General features: G+C 37.6%; 1 protein-coding gene across 1 annotated transcript; it reads right to left on the bottom strand.

The window, feature by feature from the left end:
* Positions 1–1,272: 1,272 nt before the first annotated feature.
* On the bottom strand, positions 1,273–2,204 carry LOC145949966 (uncharacterized). Its single transcript, XM_083060872.1, has 2 exons — positions 2,159–2,204; positions 1,273–1,982 (listed from the first exon to the last, which is right to left on the bottom strand). Exons 1-2 carry the CDS (start codon positions 2,202–2,204, stop codon positions 1,273–1,275), a joined length of 756 nt encoding a protein of 251 aa, XP_082916998.1.
* Between the last annotated feature and the right edge of the window lie 12,127 nt (positions 2,205–14,331).

The raw sequence follows: 14,331 nt of genomic DNA on the forward strand, positions 1-14,331 counted from the left end.
TAGTGTGAAATTACTAAATTACCCCTATTTATTCTAAGCAATTATAAATTAACTATCTACATGATGACAGTTTAATATGCACACAGAAAGTAGTAAAAGAAGGGATTTTTAGAAAAGAAACCTCTTGAAGCGTGCTTTTTATATATCAAGTAAAACTGGGAAGCTTTTTGGCATTCCCTCGCTCTACAAGCCCGCTCACTCCTTCCTAAAAAATAATTTTTGACTTGGAAATCCGATGGATTTCCCTTCGACTTAGTTTGAGACTCAAGCAAAATGCTCAGAACTCAAAAACTTCGTCGGATCAACTCTCCGAGTGATTTCTAGGCAGAGCACTGCTCAAAAAAACCCAGAATACTCAAGAAGAGGGTTAAAACTGTGTGTAAAAAGTGTCCTATGACGTCAAAATGACGTCATATTTATAGGGAACAGGCGCAATACGGGCTATGGAATCAATACGGCCGTATTGAAATTTTTGAACTTCAATACGGCCGTATTGAGTTCAGTACGGCCGTATTGAAATTCAGAAATTTCAATGCGCCCGTATTGAGTTCACTGCGGCTGTATTGAAGCTTCAATACGGCCGTATTGATTTCAGTACGGCCGTATTGAAGTTTCAGAAACTTTAATACGCCGTATTGAGTTCACTGCGGCCGTGTTGAAGCTTCAATACGGCCGTATTAAGTTTAGTACGGCCGTATTGGGCTTCATTCCCTCCACTTCCTTATTTAAGCTACTCTAAGACCTCTAAACCTACAGATAGCCATCCTATGGTCTTCTAGGAGTCCTTCTGGCTGACTTTCCTTCGATCTTTGAGGGTCTTCGAGTTTTATTTCCGACCCGGACAATTTTAGGGGTCTACACATAGTCCTATAGGTCTCATCTGTCTTAGATGTGTTACACTTTCCATCTTAGGAACTAAAGTAATCAGGGTAGAATTAATATTGGCAACTAAAGATGGATTATCTTCAATATCATGCAGTAGACGACAAACTGTAGGTCCAACAATGTCCCATTGGGATTGATAGAAGATTGTTGGAAGGCCATCAGGTCCTGGTGCTTTTAATCCCCCCATCTGTTTGACAATAAGTAGTATCTCTATATCACTAATGGGTTTCCCAATCTCTTGCAACTCTTCTTGCTCTAACAAAGGAAAAGCATGCGAGAGGCAAAAAGGAGGCGAAACAGTCGTATCAGAGAATAAAGCTTTATAGAAGTTTGTTACCATAACTTCTAAATCTTCCTGTCTAGAAACCCAATTATCATTCTCATCCATTAACTTTTCAATACGATTCCTTCTTCGACGTACAATAGTCGTTCCATGAAAAAAAAACTCGTGTTCCTATCCCCCAACATAAGCCATTTACAACGAGATTTCTGTAGCCAAAATATTTCTTCTCGCACCAAGATACGATCCAAGCTAGTCCATAACTCAGCTTGTAATCTTTCTAGATAGTGGTTTGGACCCTTTAGGAGTTCACGAGCAATGCCATTTAGCCGACGTAGGAGACGGCGCTTAGCATGAAAGATATTTCCAAAGGTGGCCTTATTCCACTCCTTCAAGGCACCCTTAGTATGATCAATACGGAGACTCCAATTATAATGAGTATTCCATTGTTTTTTCAAAAAGGCTGAAAAGGAATCATGAGTAAGCCATGCAGCTTCAAAACGAAAAGGTCGCCTACCACTGCGAACGTAACAACCCGAAGAAAATTGTAAAAGAATTGGAGCATGATCGGACTTTAAGGGGTTAAGATGAGTGAGAGAAGCCTCCGGAAATAATATACGCCAATCAAATGAAGCTAACGATCTATCCAACCTTTCAAACACTGTACCCCTACGCCAAGTAAAAGGAGCTCCATTATATCCAATATCCAAGAATTGACATTTATTAACAAACTCTCGAAATGCAGTATCACCTCTAAGGCTATCACTAACAGAACCACCTGAGCGTTCATATGGTCGGAGGACAGCATTAAAATCACCTATTCAGTTCCACGGCCCATCAATCAAATTTCCAATCCTGCTAAGGTCATTCCATAGAGAAATATGACCTTGAGGTTGAGGGCTGCCATACACCAGAGTACAATACCAAGGCTTTTCCCCATTGAGAATCTTTAGGTGAATAAATTGTGAGTTATTTTCCAGAATATCAAGGTGCCATTGGCGTGAATCCCATAAACACCAGAGTCCTCCTGCTTGGCCATTAGCATGTACCAGAAAGGATTTATCTAGCGAAATCCTATTTATCACTCGTAAGGCTTTTTCACCACTAATATGAGTCTCCATGAGGCAAATCATGCCTATGTTATATTCTTTAATCAAATCATTCATCAATGAAGAGAATCCCCGACTCCCAGCACCTCTACAATTCCAGGTCAATAAATTCATTGAGAATTAGGAGAAAGATGGGGCTTGGAAGCCCCAGGTGAATCATTACATTTATCCACAGTAGACATACCACTTCTATCTTGGTAGCCGGGGTTAAATTGCTTGCTCATAGTTGCCGCAAACGCTTGCGTTTCCTCATCAGGACCAACCACATGTGTCATAAGGTTGCTCATAAATTGAATTGAATTTTTTGTATTAGTCACCGATCGAATTCCATTTAACACCTGCTCAGTATTCTTTTGTTGATCCAAGACAGAAGTTGGTTTCATCCCAATGACAATATTCGAACTATGAGAATTCCCATTGGCTTTAATTAGCCTATCTTTCTTTTTGGTGGCCCCCGCTCCATTAACCTTATAATGGTTTGACTTTCCAAATGATGATTGGCAATTTTTCCCTGCCAACGGATCACGTACCTTTATTATATTATGTGAAACCGCATGCTTTGGAATATGATCATTGGTTACCACGTGCATGGGTTGCATGCTTGCCATCTCGTCATGGCCCACCAAGGAAGTATCATAGTATGTTTTATCCATATTTTGAATTGGCCCTGTCACATTATCAATGCTAACCAAATTAATAGATTTTATGTCAGCTTTTAGATCCTTGGAACCCGATGCTTTAGGAGTTGGTTGATAAGTCACCTTATTCTTCTGGATATTTTGATTTCTTCCGTGTTTTTTTCCTTTCCTAACCAACATCCACGGCCCATAGAGATCTTCCGAATTTGGAATAGAATTTTCTTGGTCTGATTCAAGTGATTGATTAGCGATAAGAAACTTTCAAGTCTCAGATTGCGTTTCAGCCATACGACTTCCATGAATTCCATTATCAACATCCATCTCACTCGAATCCATCTTGCCACCAACCATAACCCCTTCAGAAGGTTGATCCAACCTTGGACTACACTGGTCCTGTCGATGACCATATTTACCACAGTTAAAGCAAATTGCATGTAGCCCTTCATACTCTAACTTAATGATATGGCCCATAACATTGATCTTAGACACCAATTTTTTCATAAGGTTGACTTCCACACATATTCTAGCAAATTTTCCTCTAGAATGAACAGAGGTCATTTTGTCAATTTTGAGCATTGACCCGAGCTTACTACCCACTCGCCATAGGAATCGATCATTGTACAGTTCAATAGGTAATCCGGGGATTCGAATCCAAGCCGCGACCATCCTCGTTTGAGATGTCGTAATCGAGAAAAAAGGTCGCCATCGTTGTACAAGGATGTAATGATGAGCGATCATCCAAGGACCCTCATAGAGTGCATGACGATAATCATCTTCAGCAAAAAATTGCACCAAGAAGAAGTCATTCGACATATCAATGATACGGACAGAACCCGTTTTAACCCACTCACGGTTCACCTTACTCTCTAAGGCCTTGAAAGAGACGCGCTTTCCTAACACATTTATAACCAAAGCGTTCTTCACGGTGTACACCATTCTTCAAACTCTTCTTGTGATACATTGATGGTTGGACATGGGTCTAGCTCATCCTCATCATTGTCCAGAGGATTAATATCGGAAGAGAACTCATCCTTGTATTCTTCCATCTCCTTCAATAAACTATTGTAATCAGTAAAGACTTTACCTCCTCCAACAGAAAGCACGCTTTCGACATAAGATTTTTTAGCACCATTGTCTTCTTCTGTTTCAGCCACGTGCACTTCCATCGTATCATCCAGTTGTTCGTCCACAGCTAGTCCCCCAGAGTCATCCTTCGTCTTGACTTTCTTGGTACAACGAAAAACCCCATTCTCAACCTCCGTCTCAGAAACCCTAGCAGAGCTCATCGTATCTTGTATCCACGTTCTGTTGAATGAAAATCTTTTACTCTTAAATCATATATACAAAATGTTATATTAATCGAAGATGATTTCTTATAAAACAAAATTAAATATGTTAGAAAATTTATATTTTCGATGAGAAAATTTTTGTAGGAAAAGCTATATTATTGATGGAATATTTCAGAAAAATTTATATTTGTTGAAAATGTAAGAACTGGTTTTAAATTTGATATGAAAATATTTTGATATAATTAGATAAGATTTTAAGTTAGTATTTTATTAATTGTTGATAATTAAAAAATAAAACAAGGATAAATACATTTTTTGAATTTTATATGTTTGATTTAAGATAACTTACAAAATAACTCTTGGTAAAGTTATTTCGCTCAATAACTCATGGTGTGTGTTGAATTTCATCGATCCAATTAATTGTTAATTTAAAAGTTATTAAATTTTACTAATAATTAATATATAAAAAATTAATTAGTTTTGGAATAAATTATTTGCTAATTAACAATATAATTAAAATATTAATTATTTTAAATTATTTAACTAAAATCTTATTGACAATTTACTATATGATCTTAATATTTTTGTAAAACTAATATCTGGTTTTAAATTTGATATGAGAATATTATATATAATTAGATAAGATTTTAAGTTAGTATTTTATTAATAGTTGATAATCAGAAAATAAAACAAGGATAAATACATTTTTTTGAATTTTATTTGTTTGATTTAAGGTAAATAAATATATTAAATTAATTAATAATTTATTTAAAATATTAAAATTTAATTTATAAGTATGTAATAAATAAATATTTATAATTTTATAAATGATATTATAAAATTAAATAATTTAAATTATAATTTTAAATAGAAATAAATAGATGTTAATTATAAAAGTAAGTACATATAAATAAAGAATAATTAAATATATTATTATTATTATTATTATTATTTGTAATATAAAATTATTATATATTATTATTATAGTACAAATATGAGATTGTATATTTGAGGATGACTTAAATGAATTAATTTGTACAAGTTATACTGACAACATACATATACATTTTGGTAGCTTATTCATCAGAACTTCACAGTTAAGCGTGCTTGTCCTGGAGTAGTACAGGAATGGGTGACCTTCTGGGAAGTTTGCCAGAAATTGCACAAGTAAGGATAAAACACGCTAAATTAAACAGTGAAATATCGTGAAATAGAACCCTTGAGAGTCCAAATATGAGAGTTGTTACATTAATAAATTTATTAAAATTAAAAAAATTATAATTTCAAACAGAAAATTTCGTCAAAAATTTCTGACGGATTTAATTATTTCCGACGGATTTTTTTTTCTGACACCACTTTTTTCGACAGATTGAAATCTGTCAAAAAAAAGAAAATCCGTCAAAAATTTACCTGATTCCGTCGAAAATTTCCGTCAAAAATTGGCATTTTTCTTGTAGTGGTTATTCCCAATGACTGATCCCCAAGCTTTTACACTAGGTAGCCTTCCCTAACAATATATTTCATATCGTACCCATAAAACATATTTAATTTTATGCAAATAATGCATGTTAAACAGACTCAATACAATAAAATACATCTAATCTCACTTCACATATCACATATTTCTCATATCACCTCATATATCTCATGTACATTCTCAAATACATCAATTAATCATTAATAAAAAGGTAATATCAAGATCAAGGGTAAAACAATCAATTAATAGTTACTAAGCCAGTTGATGATGGAGGAGGCCCATGGGTCAAGGGCCCAACTACTAGGGCTATGGCAAGAAGGATACATGAAGAGTGGGCCCAAGCCCAAGAGAAGCCCATTACTTTGTTTTGTTGGGCTTTGATTCAAGTCCAAGTAGACTAGGGTTAGTGTAGGATTGGGCCTTAGTGCCTTGTATTTCTTTGGGCCTTGTATTTCCGACCATTAGTATAGGATTTTCATTTCATGGCCATATAGATTTAGGGTTAATTTAGGTTAACATGTACACTTTCATTTGAATGTCATTAGTATGTCATTTGAAGGTGCATTTCGGCCATGTGCACACATGCACATGGTGTGGCCGAAATGCAACTCAAATGGATACTAAATCACATCCAAATGAGTGCACATGGAGGGGGTGGCCGGTTGGCACCAAAATTTGAATTTTAGAATTCAAATTTTGGCGCCTAGAGTTAAGTAAACCATACCATGGTTCTACTTAACTCTAGGTAAACCCAACTTAAACCCTTAACCTAATTTCTCCTATAAATCTTCCTATGGCCGAGTATTGTAACACTTTGGATTATATTGATGAGTTTTATTCTCTCTAGAATTCATCCCTCCGAAGTCACTAATTTCCTAGACTCTACCCTCCTTGAGTGCTTCTCTTTGTAGAGCTAGGAACCCTAATCTTCTTCGGACTTAGCTTGTATGCAAGCTTAGGTCACATTGAGTCTTTGTGGAGTCTCCATCCTTGAAGCTTCTTCCAAGGACATCCGTGAAGACTTGAAGAATCCATGTGCATTCCAAGTGGAAGCACATCAGTTGAGCTCTCTAGAACCTATCATTGAGTGAATAATAGTTAAGCCACTAACATCTAGTTAAAAGACCAATATCTAGTTGAGCAAGTTAAGTCCCTTAGGGCTTCTCATTGAGCAACCAATATCTAGTTGAGCAGGTTGAGCCCCCTAAGGCTTCTTGCTGAGCGAGCAACATCTAGCTTAGTGACCTAAGCTCCCTATGACTTCTCGTTGAGCAACCTTACATGTCTCATTGAGCGAGAATGTGATCTTCCTCCCTAGAAATCACGTCTCCTTAGTGACTACAAGTTATCCACATCCAATTTCACGCATAAACACATATACTCGATAAAATTGCTCTATAACATGCAATTAACAATTTAAATCACTCAATTTACACATATCAATCAATATTTTCACAAACTATCACAACAAGTTCTCTTAGGATTTTCCATAAGAACTTACAAGAACCTCATATCATACAATTACAATCCAAAACATATAATTGATCATACATTCAAACAATTCATGTCATTAGGAACGTATAAGAAGAAAAGAGACAAAATAGACGCGTTTGAGAAAAATTCATCATACATAAGTATACAACATACATAGGATTGGGGACCAATCTTACATCCAGAGAAAGATTTCTCACTTCTCCATTACCTTTTTGAATAGAAAAAGATGTATGGTCAACTCCGAGGTGGTTTCCTTCTTGCTCCGAATCTCTGAGCTCTAAGCGTAAAAAGAAAAACACACACATAAAATAGAAAATGCATAAAAACTAATCAAAACTTTCCTTTTAAAAATTTAACCTTCCCTTAACTCTCTTGTAGTTAAAATATCTAATCTTAGTTACTAATTTCCTTCCCTTTTAATTTAATTAAAATAAAATATTTAAATAAAACACCAAATATTATATTCTAAAATATATTAAATGATTAAATAAAAATTAAACAACTCTTATTAATAAAATAAAGATATTAAATTTATTAATATAATATTTATAATATATTTTATGAAAAATGGGGTGTAATATTTACTTAATCATGGACCAGGTTGGAGTAAAGTGATCTCTTGAACTGTACCTGTCTCTGGGCACACTCGTGATCTTCAGGATAATGAGGGGACCGAACGGGAGCTTTTACTGTATTCTTCGAAAAGGGGGGGAGGTACCTGCAAAAGGCACTCCGACGCTCAAGTCAGTATTAGCACGAGTATTTAGGGTAAAATTGAACAGTGACATACCTCGTTATGTGTGACCTACTTATAGTACTTGACGTGGGCCTCATCATGGTGGGCCTTCTCAGATGTTTACCAAATTAGGTAATACGATGTTAATCGGTTGTTAGGCCTAAATCATGTGCTTACCTTTCTTAATCGTGATTAGAATTATAATCCGTTCTACCTTTCGGCGAGTGGCCGAGCCGACTGATCAAGGACCGGGAAGTTGTACGTCTTCGGCTGTTGACCAGGCCGACATATGCTTTACTCGGGTATTTCACTCGTTCGGCATTCGGCCGAGCCGATTTGATGGGTGGTTTTATCTGTATCGGCCTTAAACCGAACCGATAATTACTAGTAGACTGTTCTCGGCCTTCGGCTGCATGCCGAGCCGATTCTAACGTCAAGGTTCATATGGGCGTGATTCAATATGCTTGGGTGTCTGACGGGACTGCACGTGTTGGTTCACGTGACCGATACGGTCCCTCCAGTACACAAGCCCCCCAGCCTTGAGGAGTGATGCAACGTAAAGGATAAATCTAAAGGGAATAGGGTACTTTGGCTGTTGTTTTGGAGGGAAGGCCAAGGGTTAAAATTGTTGGTGGGAAACGAAGGGTTGTAACCGTTGGGCATCAATGACACATGCGAGGAGTTATGGCGGGAAACAATTGTAACCGTTGTCGTAATACCAAAGGTTATAACCGTTAGGTATTAATGACGCATGCGAGGGGTTGCACATCGTGGACCGTTGGATCGAAATGATCCAACGGTGCATAGGAGGGCGTCTCTTCAGATACTTACGAGGAACGCCTATAAATAGGTGTATGGGGGGTGGTCCCCAAAGATACACACTTGACACTTACTCCGAGCCGAGACCGTCTGCATTTGAGTATTCCACAGCGATAGGTCAAGTTCAAAACTCAGGTACGTAATGGCTAATCTAAACGTTGTTCATGTTGACTCCTCCGGGGACGAAGGGGAATCTAGGTTGAGAGCGACGCCGGACCGAGATGTTGCCTCGGCCTCGGCTTCAAATGGTGATCATGCGGGGTTCATTTCTGGGTCTGAACGGTCGCGGAGTGGTGATTCTTCGTCGGCTGTAGCCTCAGATGATCATCCGAGTAGGGGTGGCGGATCATCAAGGAGTTTTGCTCCCATATCGACCCCTGGATATTCGTGGGTGCACGATGAGGTTGGTAGCGTGTATTCCCGATATACTGATAAGAAGTCTCTTGTTAACTTCGTATCGGCCACGAGATTCTTAAACTTTCCCAAAGATGAAGAGCCCTCCGCCATCTTCTTCCACCCGTGCCGAGGTGATGGGGTGCCGAACCCGGATTTTGTATATTTGAGCCAAGGGTCGTCCAAATATCCATTCTTTTACGTGTACGATTATATGTTCCGGGATTTGAAGATATCCCTCCCTTTTGACAACTATTTCATGGGTATACTTCGGCTCTTGAACGTGGCACCGAGTCAACTTCATCCAAACACTTGGGCAGTAATGCAAGGGTTTAGGCATCTGTGCTTGGCTCTCGGCCTTTCTCCTACACCGCATCTATTCCTGCACTTCTATTCGTCTCGGCCTACCAAGAAGGCGAAGTGGTTGTCATTGATTCGGCACAATGATTGCCTGCTACAGCCGTTCACTACTTCCTACAAGAAATTTAAAGTGGGGTTTATGAAGGTGATGATTCGGCCAGAGACGGGCAATAAGTATTTCTTTGATGCCGAAGGGAATTCACTTTTTCCCTTGTACTGGACTCGAAAGCCGAGAAAATATAACACGGTTTCTAAATCGCATATGTTCCCGGGGAGAATTTGAGTCTAAAATTTTTAGAGAAGCTGCCTCCGCCTCTACCATGTCGTCCTCTGGTTCGATTGTTTGAATCGGCCAACGTAGTCGAGGAGCTAATTGGTATAGTACCTTTCTTACTTGTTTAAATTCTTGTGTTATCATTAATTTTGACTAATGATGTGCAGGTATAATGGCGGACCACGGAGAGGATGACTTGGACATGCGCACGCTAATCCGCAATCAAGTGGCTGCGACCACTGGAATCAAGACTCCGGCTGCCGGGCAAGGGAATCCGCCAACTGTCCAAGGCGGTGGGGCGGGGCCAACAAAGCATCTGGTTCTGTTATTTTTGATTCACCTCTTAAGTTGATTGATTGTCTTGCCATGTTTTGAAATGCTTGGATGATGGAGGTGAGTAGTAGAAGTGAAACACAATCTCCTCCTAAACTCCTCCTAGGCTCGGATCTTCTTCAATGGAGGTAGAAGTACTCTTGAAGAACTCATGAAGATGATGAACTCTTGCTGAACTTAGAAGACGGAAGCACCCAAGCTCAAGTACTCAAGGGATTGCACACTTCAAAGAAAAGGAAACTAGGTTTTCCTAAGGTTTTTGAAGGCATTCTCTTGGTTTTCTCTCTTGGATGAATTCGGTGACTCTTGAGGGAATTTGGCTGAAGAAATATTCAGAAAATTCTCATATATCAAAAGTGTGTTACAAGGTGAGAAAGGTTACATTTATAGGAGGGAAAATTAGGTTAACTTGGACGGCACCTTGGTGAACCAAGTTGGCGCCAAGTTTGAATTTCAAATTTGAATTTGAAATTCAAACTTTGGCCAACTCACACACTCACACGGATGCTACCCTCATCTAAGTGTCATTTAGGAGTGATTTGGAGTGAATTTGAGGCTCACATGGCCGGATCCTTCCCATGCCATCCATGTGACTCAAATTCAATTCAAATTACTTCTAAATGATGCTTAAATGAAACCTATTTCTCCTATTAATGTAATCCTCCTAAAAACCTAATCTAATGACCAAAATACAATGGTCTAGTGAATACAATCAATAGGAAAAATTACAAGAATGAAAATGAGCCCAATATTGGGTATCAAAAGCCCAAAGGCCCATGAAGCCCAAAACTAGGCCCAACTAGCCTAAACCTAAACTATGGTCAAAATACAAGACCAACAACAAAGTAAATTCCTATACTCATAAAAGACAATAAAAACATGGTGTTCAATCAATCAAAGCCCAAGTGAGAAGCACCCTAGGCCCACCAAGCCCATCGGGCCCACTAAGCTCTGAAGCAGTCAAATCTTCAAGTAACCTCCTGGCCATAGCTCTAGTGGTTGGGCCTTTAGCCCATGCTCTTCCATCATTCCCTCCCTCTTGAGAAGGATTCGTCCTCGAATCTGAAGACTCTTCCTCATCATCGCTAGCACCTACAAAAGGTTTAAGATCACTGACATTAAAAGTGGTGCTGACTCCATATTCAGAGGGTAAATCAAGTCTATAGGCGTTATCATTGATACGCTGTAAGACCTGAAAGGGACCATCTCCTCTAGGACTGAGTTTAGACTTCCTTTGATTTGGAAAACGTTCTTTTCTTAAATGAAGCCAAACCCAATCACCTTCCTCGAAGATCATAGACTTCTTGCCTTTACTTCCTTGTTTTGCATATTTCTCATTTTGATTTTGAATATGAATTTTAATCCTTTCATGAAGTTTCTTAACAAAATCAGCCCTTGAAGTCCCTTCCTTATGAATGAAATGTTCAACATTAGGAAGAGGTATCAAGTCCAAAGGAGTTAAAGGATTAAACCCATAAACAGCCTCAAAAGGAGAAATATTGGTAGTTTTATGAACTACCCTATTGTAGGCAAATTCAATATGAGGTAAAAACTCATCCCAAGATTTGTGATTACCCTTTAGGACTGCCCTAAGCATAGTAGACAGAGATCTATTCACTACCTCAGTTTGGCCATCTGTTTGAGGATGACAAGTAGTTGAAAAGAGGAGTTTAGTTCCTAGTCTTGACCATAAGACACGCCAAAAATGGCTTAGAAACTTTGTATCTCTATCTGAAACTATAGTTTTAGGAAGCCCATGAAGTTTAACCACATCTCTAAAGAAGAGTTTTGCAATGTTGCTTGCATCATCTACTTTGTGGCATGGAATAAAATGAGCCATTTTACTAAAACGGTCCACTACCACAAAAATAGAATCCATTCCCCTTTGGGTTCTAGGTAAACCTAGCACAAAATCCATGCTAATATCTACCCAAGGAGAAGAAGCAACAGGCAAAGGTGTGTATGTTCCATGAGGCATTACTTTAGACTTAGCTTGTAAACAAGCTAAACATCTAAAACAATGCCTTTGGACATCTTTTCGCATATGGGGCCAATAAAATTTTTCTTTTAGCAAACTAAGGGTTTTATCAACACCAAAGTGCCCCATAAGCCCACCTTCATGACTCTCTTTAATTAATAGTTTCCTAATGGATCCTTGGGGTATACACAATCTTCCTTCTTTGTATAAATACCCCTCAGCCATATAAAAACCATCAAAAGCTTTTTGTTGACATTTTTTATAATTAACACCAAGTTCAAGATCTTCTTCATACAATTCCCTAATATTATCAAATCCAAGAATTTGAGTTCCTAGAGACACAAGCAAGGTATGTCTCCTAGATAAAGCATCAGCTACAACATTGGATTTTCCTTTCTTGAATTTAATAATATATGGAAATTGTTCAAGAAACTCTAACCATTTGGCATGTCTCTTATTTAATTTACCTTGACCTCTTAAATATTTAAGTGACTCATGGTCACTATGGATGACAAACTCTTTGGACACAAGATAGTGCTCCCAAGTTTGTAAAGCTCTAACCAAGGCATACAACTCTTTATCATAGGTAGGGTAATTGAGGGAGGCACCTTTTAGTTTTTCACTAAAATATGCAATGGGGTGTCCTCCTTGCAATAACACAGCTCCTATGCCAACTCCTGATGCATCACATTCTAACTCAAAAGTCTTTTCAAAATTAGGTAGAGCTAAAATGGGTGCATTAGTAAGTTGATCTTTAAGTAATTGAAATGCTTGGTCATGCTTGGCAGTCCATTCAAATAAAATATCTTTTTTGACAAGCTCATTCAATGGTGAAGCAATGCTAGAGAAGTTAGGCACAAATCTTCTATAAAAACTTGCTAATCCATGAAAACTCCTAACTTCACTAACATTTTTAGGCTTGGGCCACTCTTGAATGGCTTTGATTTTCTCGGGATCCACTTGAACCCCATTTTTGCTTACAATGAACCCTAGGAAAACCACATGATCCACACAAAAAGTACATTTTTCAAAATTTGCAAATAATTGGTTTTCCCTAAGGATCATCATAACTTCTCTAAGATGTCCAAAATGATCATCTTGAGATCTACTATAGATTAAAATGTCATCAAAATAAACAACCACAAATTTTCCTATACACTCTCTCAAGACATGATTCATAAGCCTCATGAATGTACTTGGTGCATTAGTTAAACCAAAAGGCATAACTAGCCACTCATATAATCCAAATTTGGTTTTAAAAGCAGTTTTCCACTCATCACCCTTTTTAATTCTTATTTGGTGATAACCACTTTTAAGATCAATTTTAGAAAATATGGAAGCACCATGTAACTCATCAAGCATATCATCAAGTCTAGGGATTGGGTGCCTGTACTTGATTGTGATATTGTTAATGGCCCTACAATCACAACACATTCTCCATTTTCCATCTTTCTTGGGCACTAACAATACAGGCACAGCACAGGGACTCAAACTTTTTTGTATCCAACCCTTATTCAATAATTCATGGACTTGATTCTCGATCTCCTTAGTTTCTTGAGGATTTGTCCTATAGGCTGGTCTATTGGGTAGACTAACCCCAGGCACAAAATCAATTTGATGTTCTATACCCCTAAAAGGAGGAAGGCCTTGTGGACCTTCACTAGGGAATATATCATCAAATTCTTTTAATAAATGAGAAATTTGGGGAGATAAAGAATTAAGTTCAATACTTAAATTATGACACTGAAGCATACCTTTACAAAGAAGAATGTAAGAAAGTTTTTCAACAATCAAAGTTTTTTTTTTTAAAGGTTCTTGTTGAATTCCTTCTTTTAGAAAAGATTTTTCTTCATCCTTCTTTGAAAACTTATGCTTCTTTTCCTTCTTTTCTTTTTTTTTTATTCAAGTTTTTTTTTTCTTCTTCTCTTTTCTTTTTCATTTGTACTTGATCCTCTATTACTTGTGAAGGGGACAAAGGATGTAGTACAAATTTCTTTTCTTTATGAGTGAAAGTAATTTCATTGGTAAGGCCATTGTGCATGGTTTTCTTGTCAAATTGCCATGGCCTTCCCAACAAAATATGATAAGCTTCCATTGGAACTATGTCACAAACCACTTGGTCTTCATAGTTACCAATAGAGAACTTGACTTTCACTTGTTGATTAACATTAATATCCCCATCTTCATTAATCCAATGAAGTTGATATGGTTTCGGATGAGGAATAATAGTAAGACCAAGCTTCTCCACCAACCTTGTGCTACAACA

The sequence above is a fragment of the Cajanus cajan genome, chromosome 7 (genome assembly GCF_000230855.2).
Source record: "Cajanus cajan strain Asha chromosome 7, NIPB_CcT2T_4, whole genome shotgun sequence".
In the NCBI taxonomy this organism is placed as follows: domain Eukaryota; kingdom Viridiplantae; phylum Streptophyta; class Magnoliopsida; order Fabales; family Fabaceae; genus Cajanus; species Cajanus cajan.

Coding starts and splice junctions, on each gene's coding strand:
- LOC145949966 (XM_083060872.1), bottom strand. CDS start 2,204: ATGGCCAAGCAGGAGGACTCTGGTGTTTATGGGATTCACGCCAATG. Junction 1,983..2,158: donor TTATGGGATTCACGCCAATG/GCACCTTGATAT, acceptor GGAACTGAATAG/GTGATTTTAATGCTGTCCTC.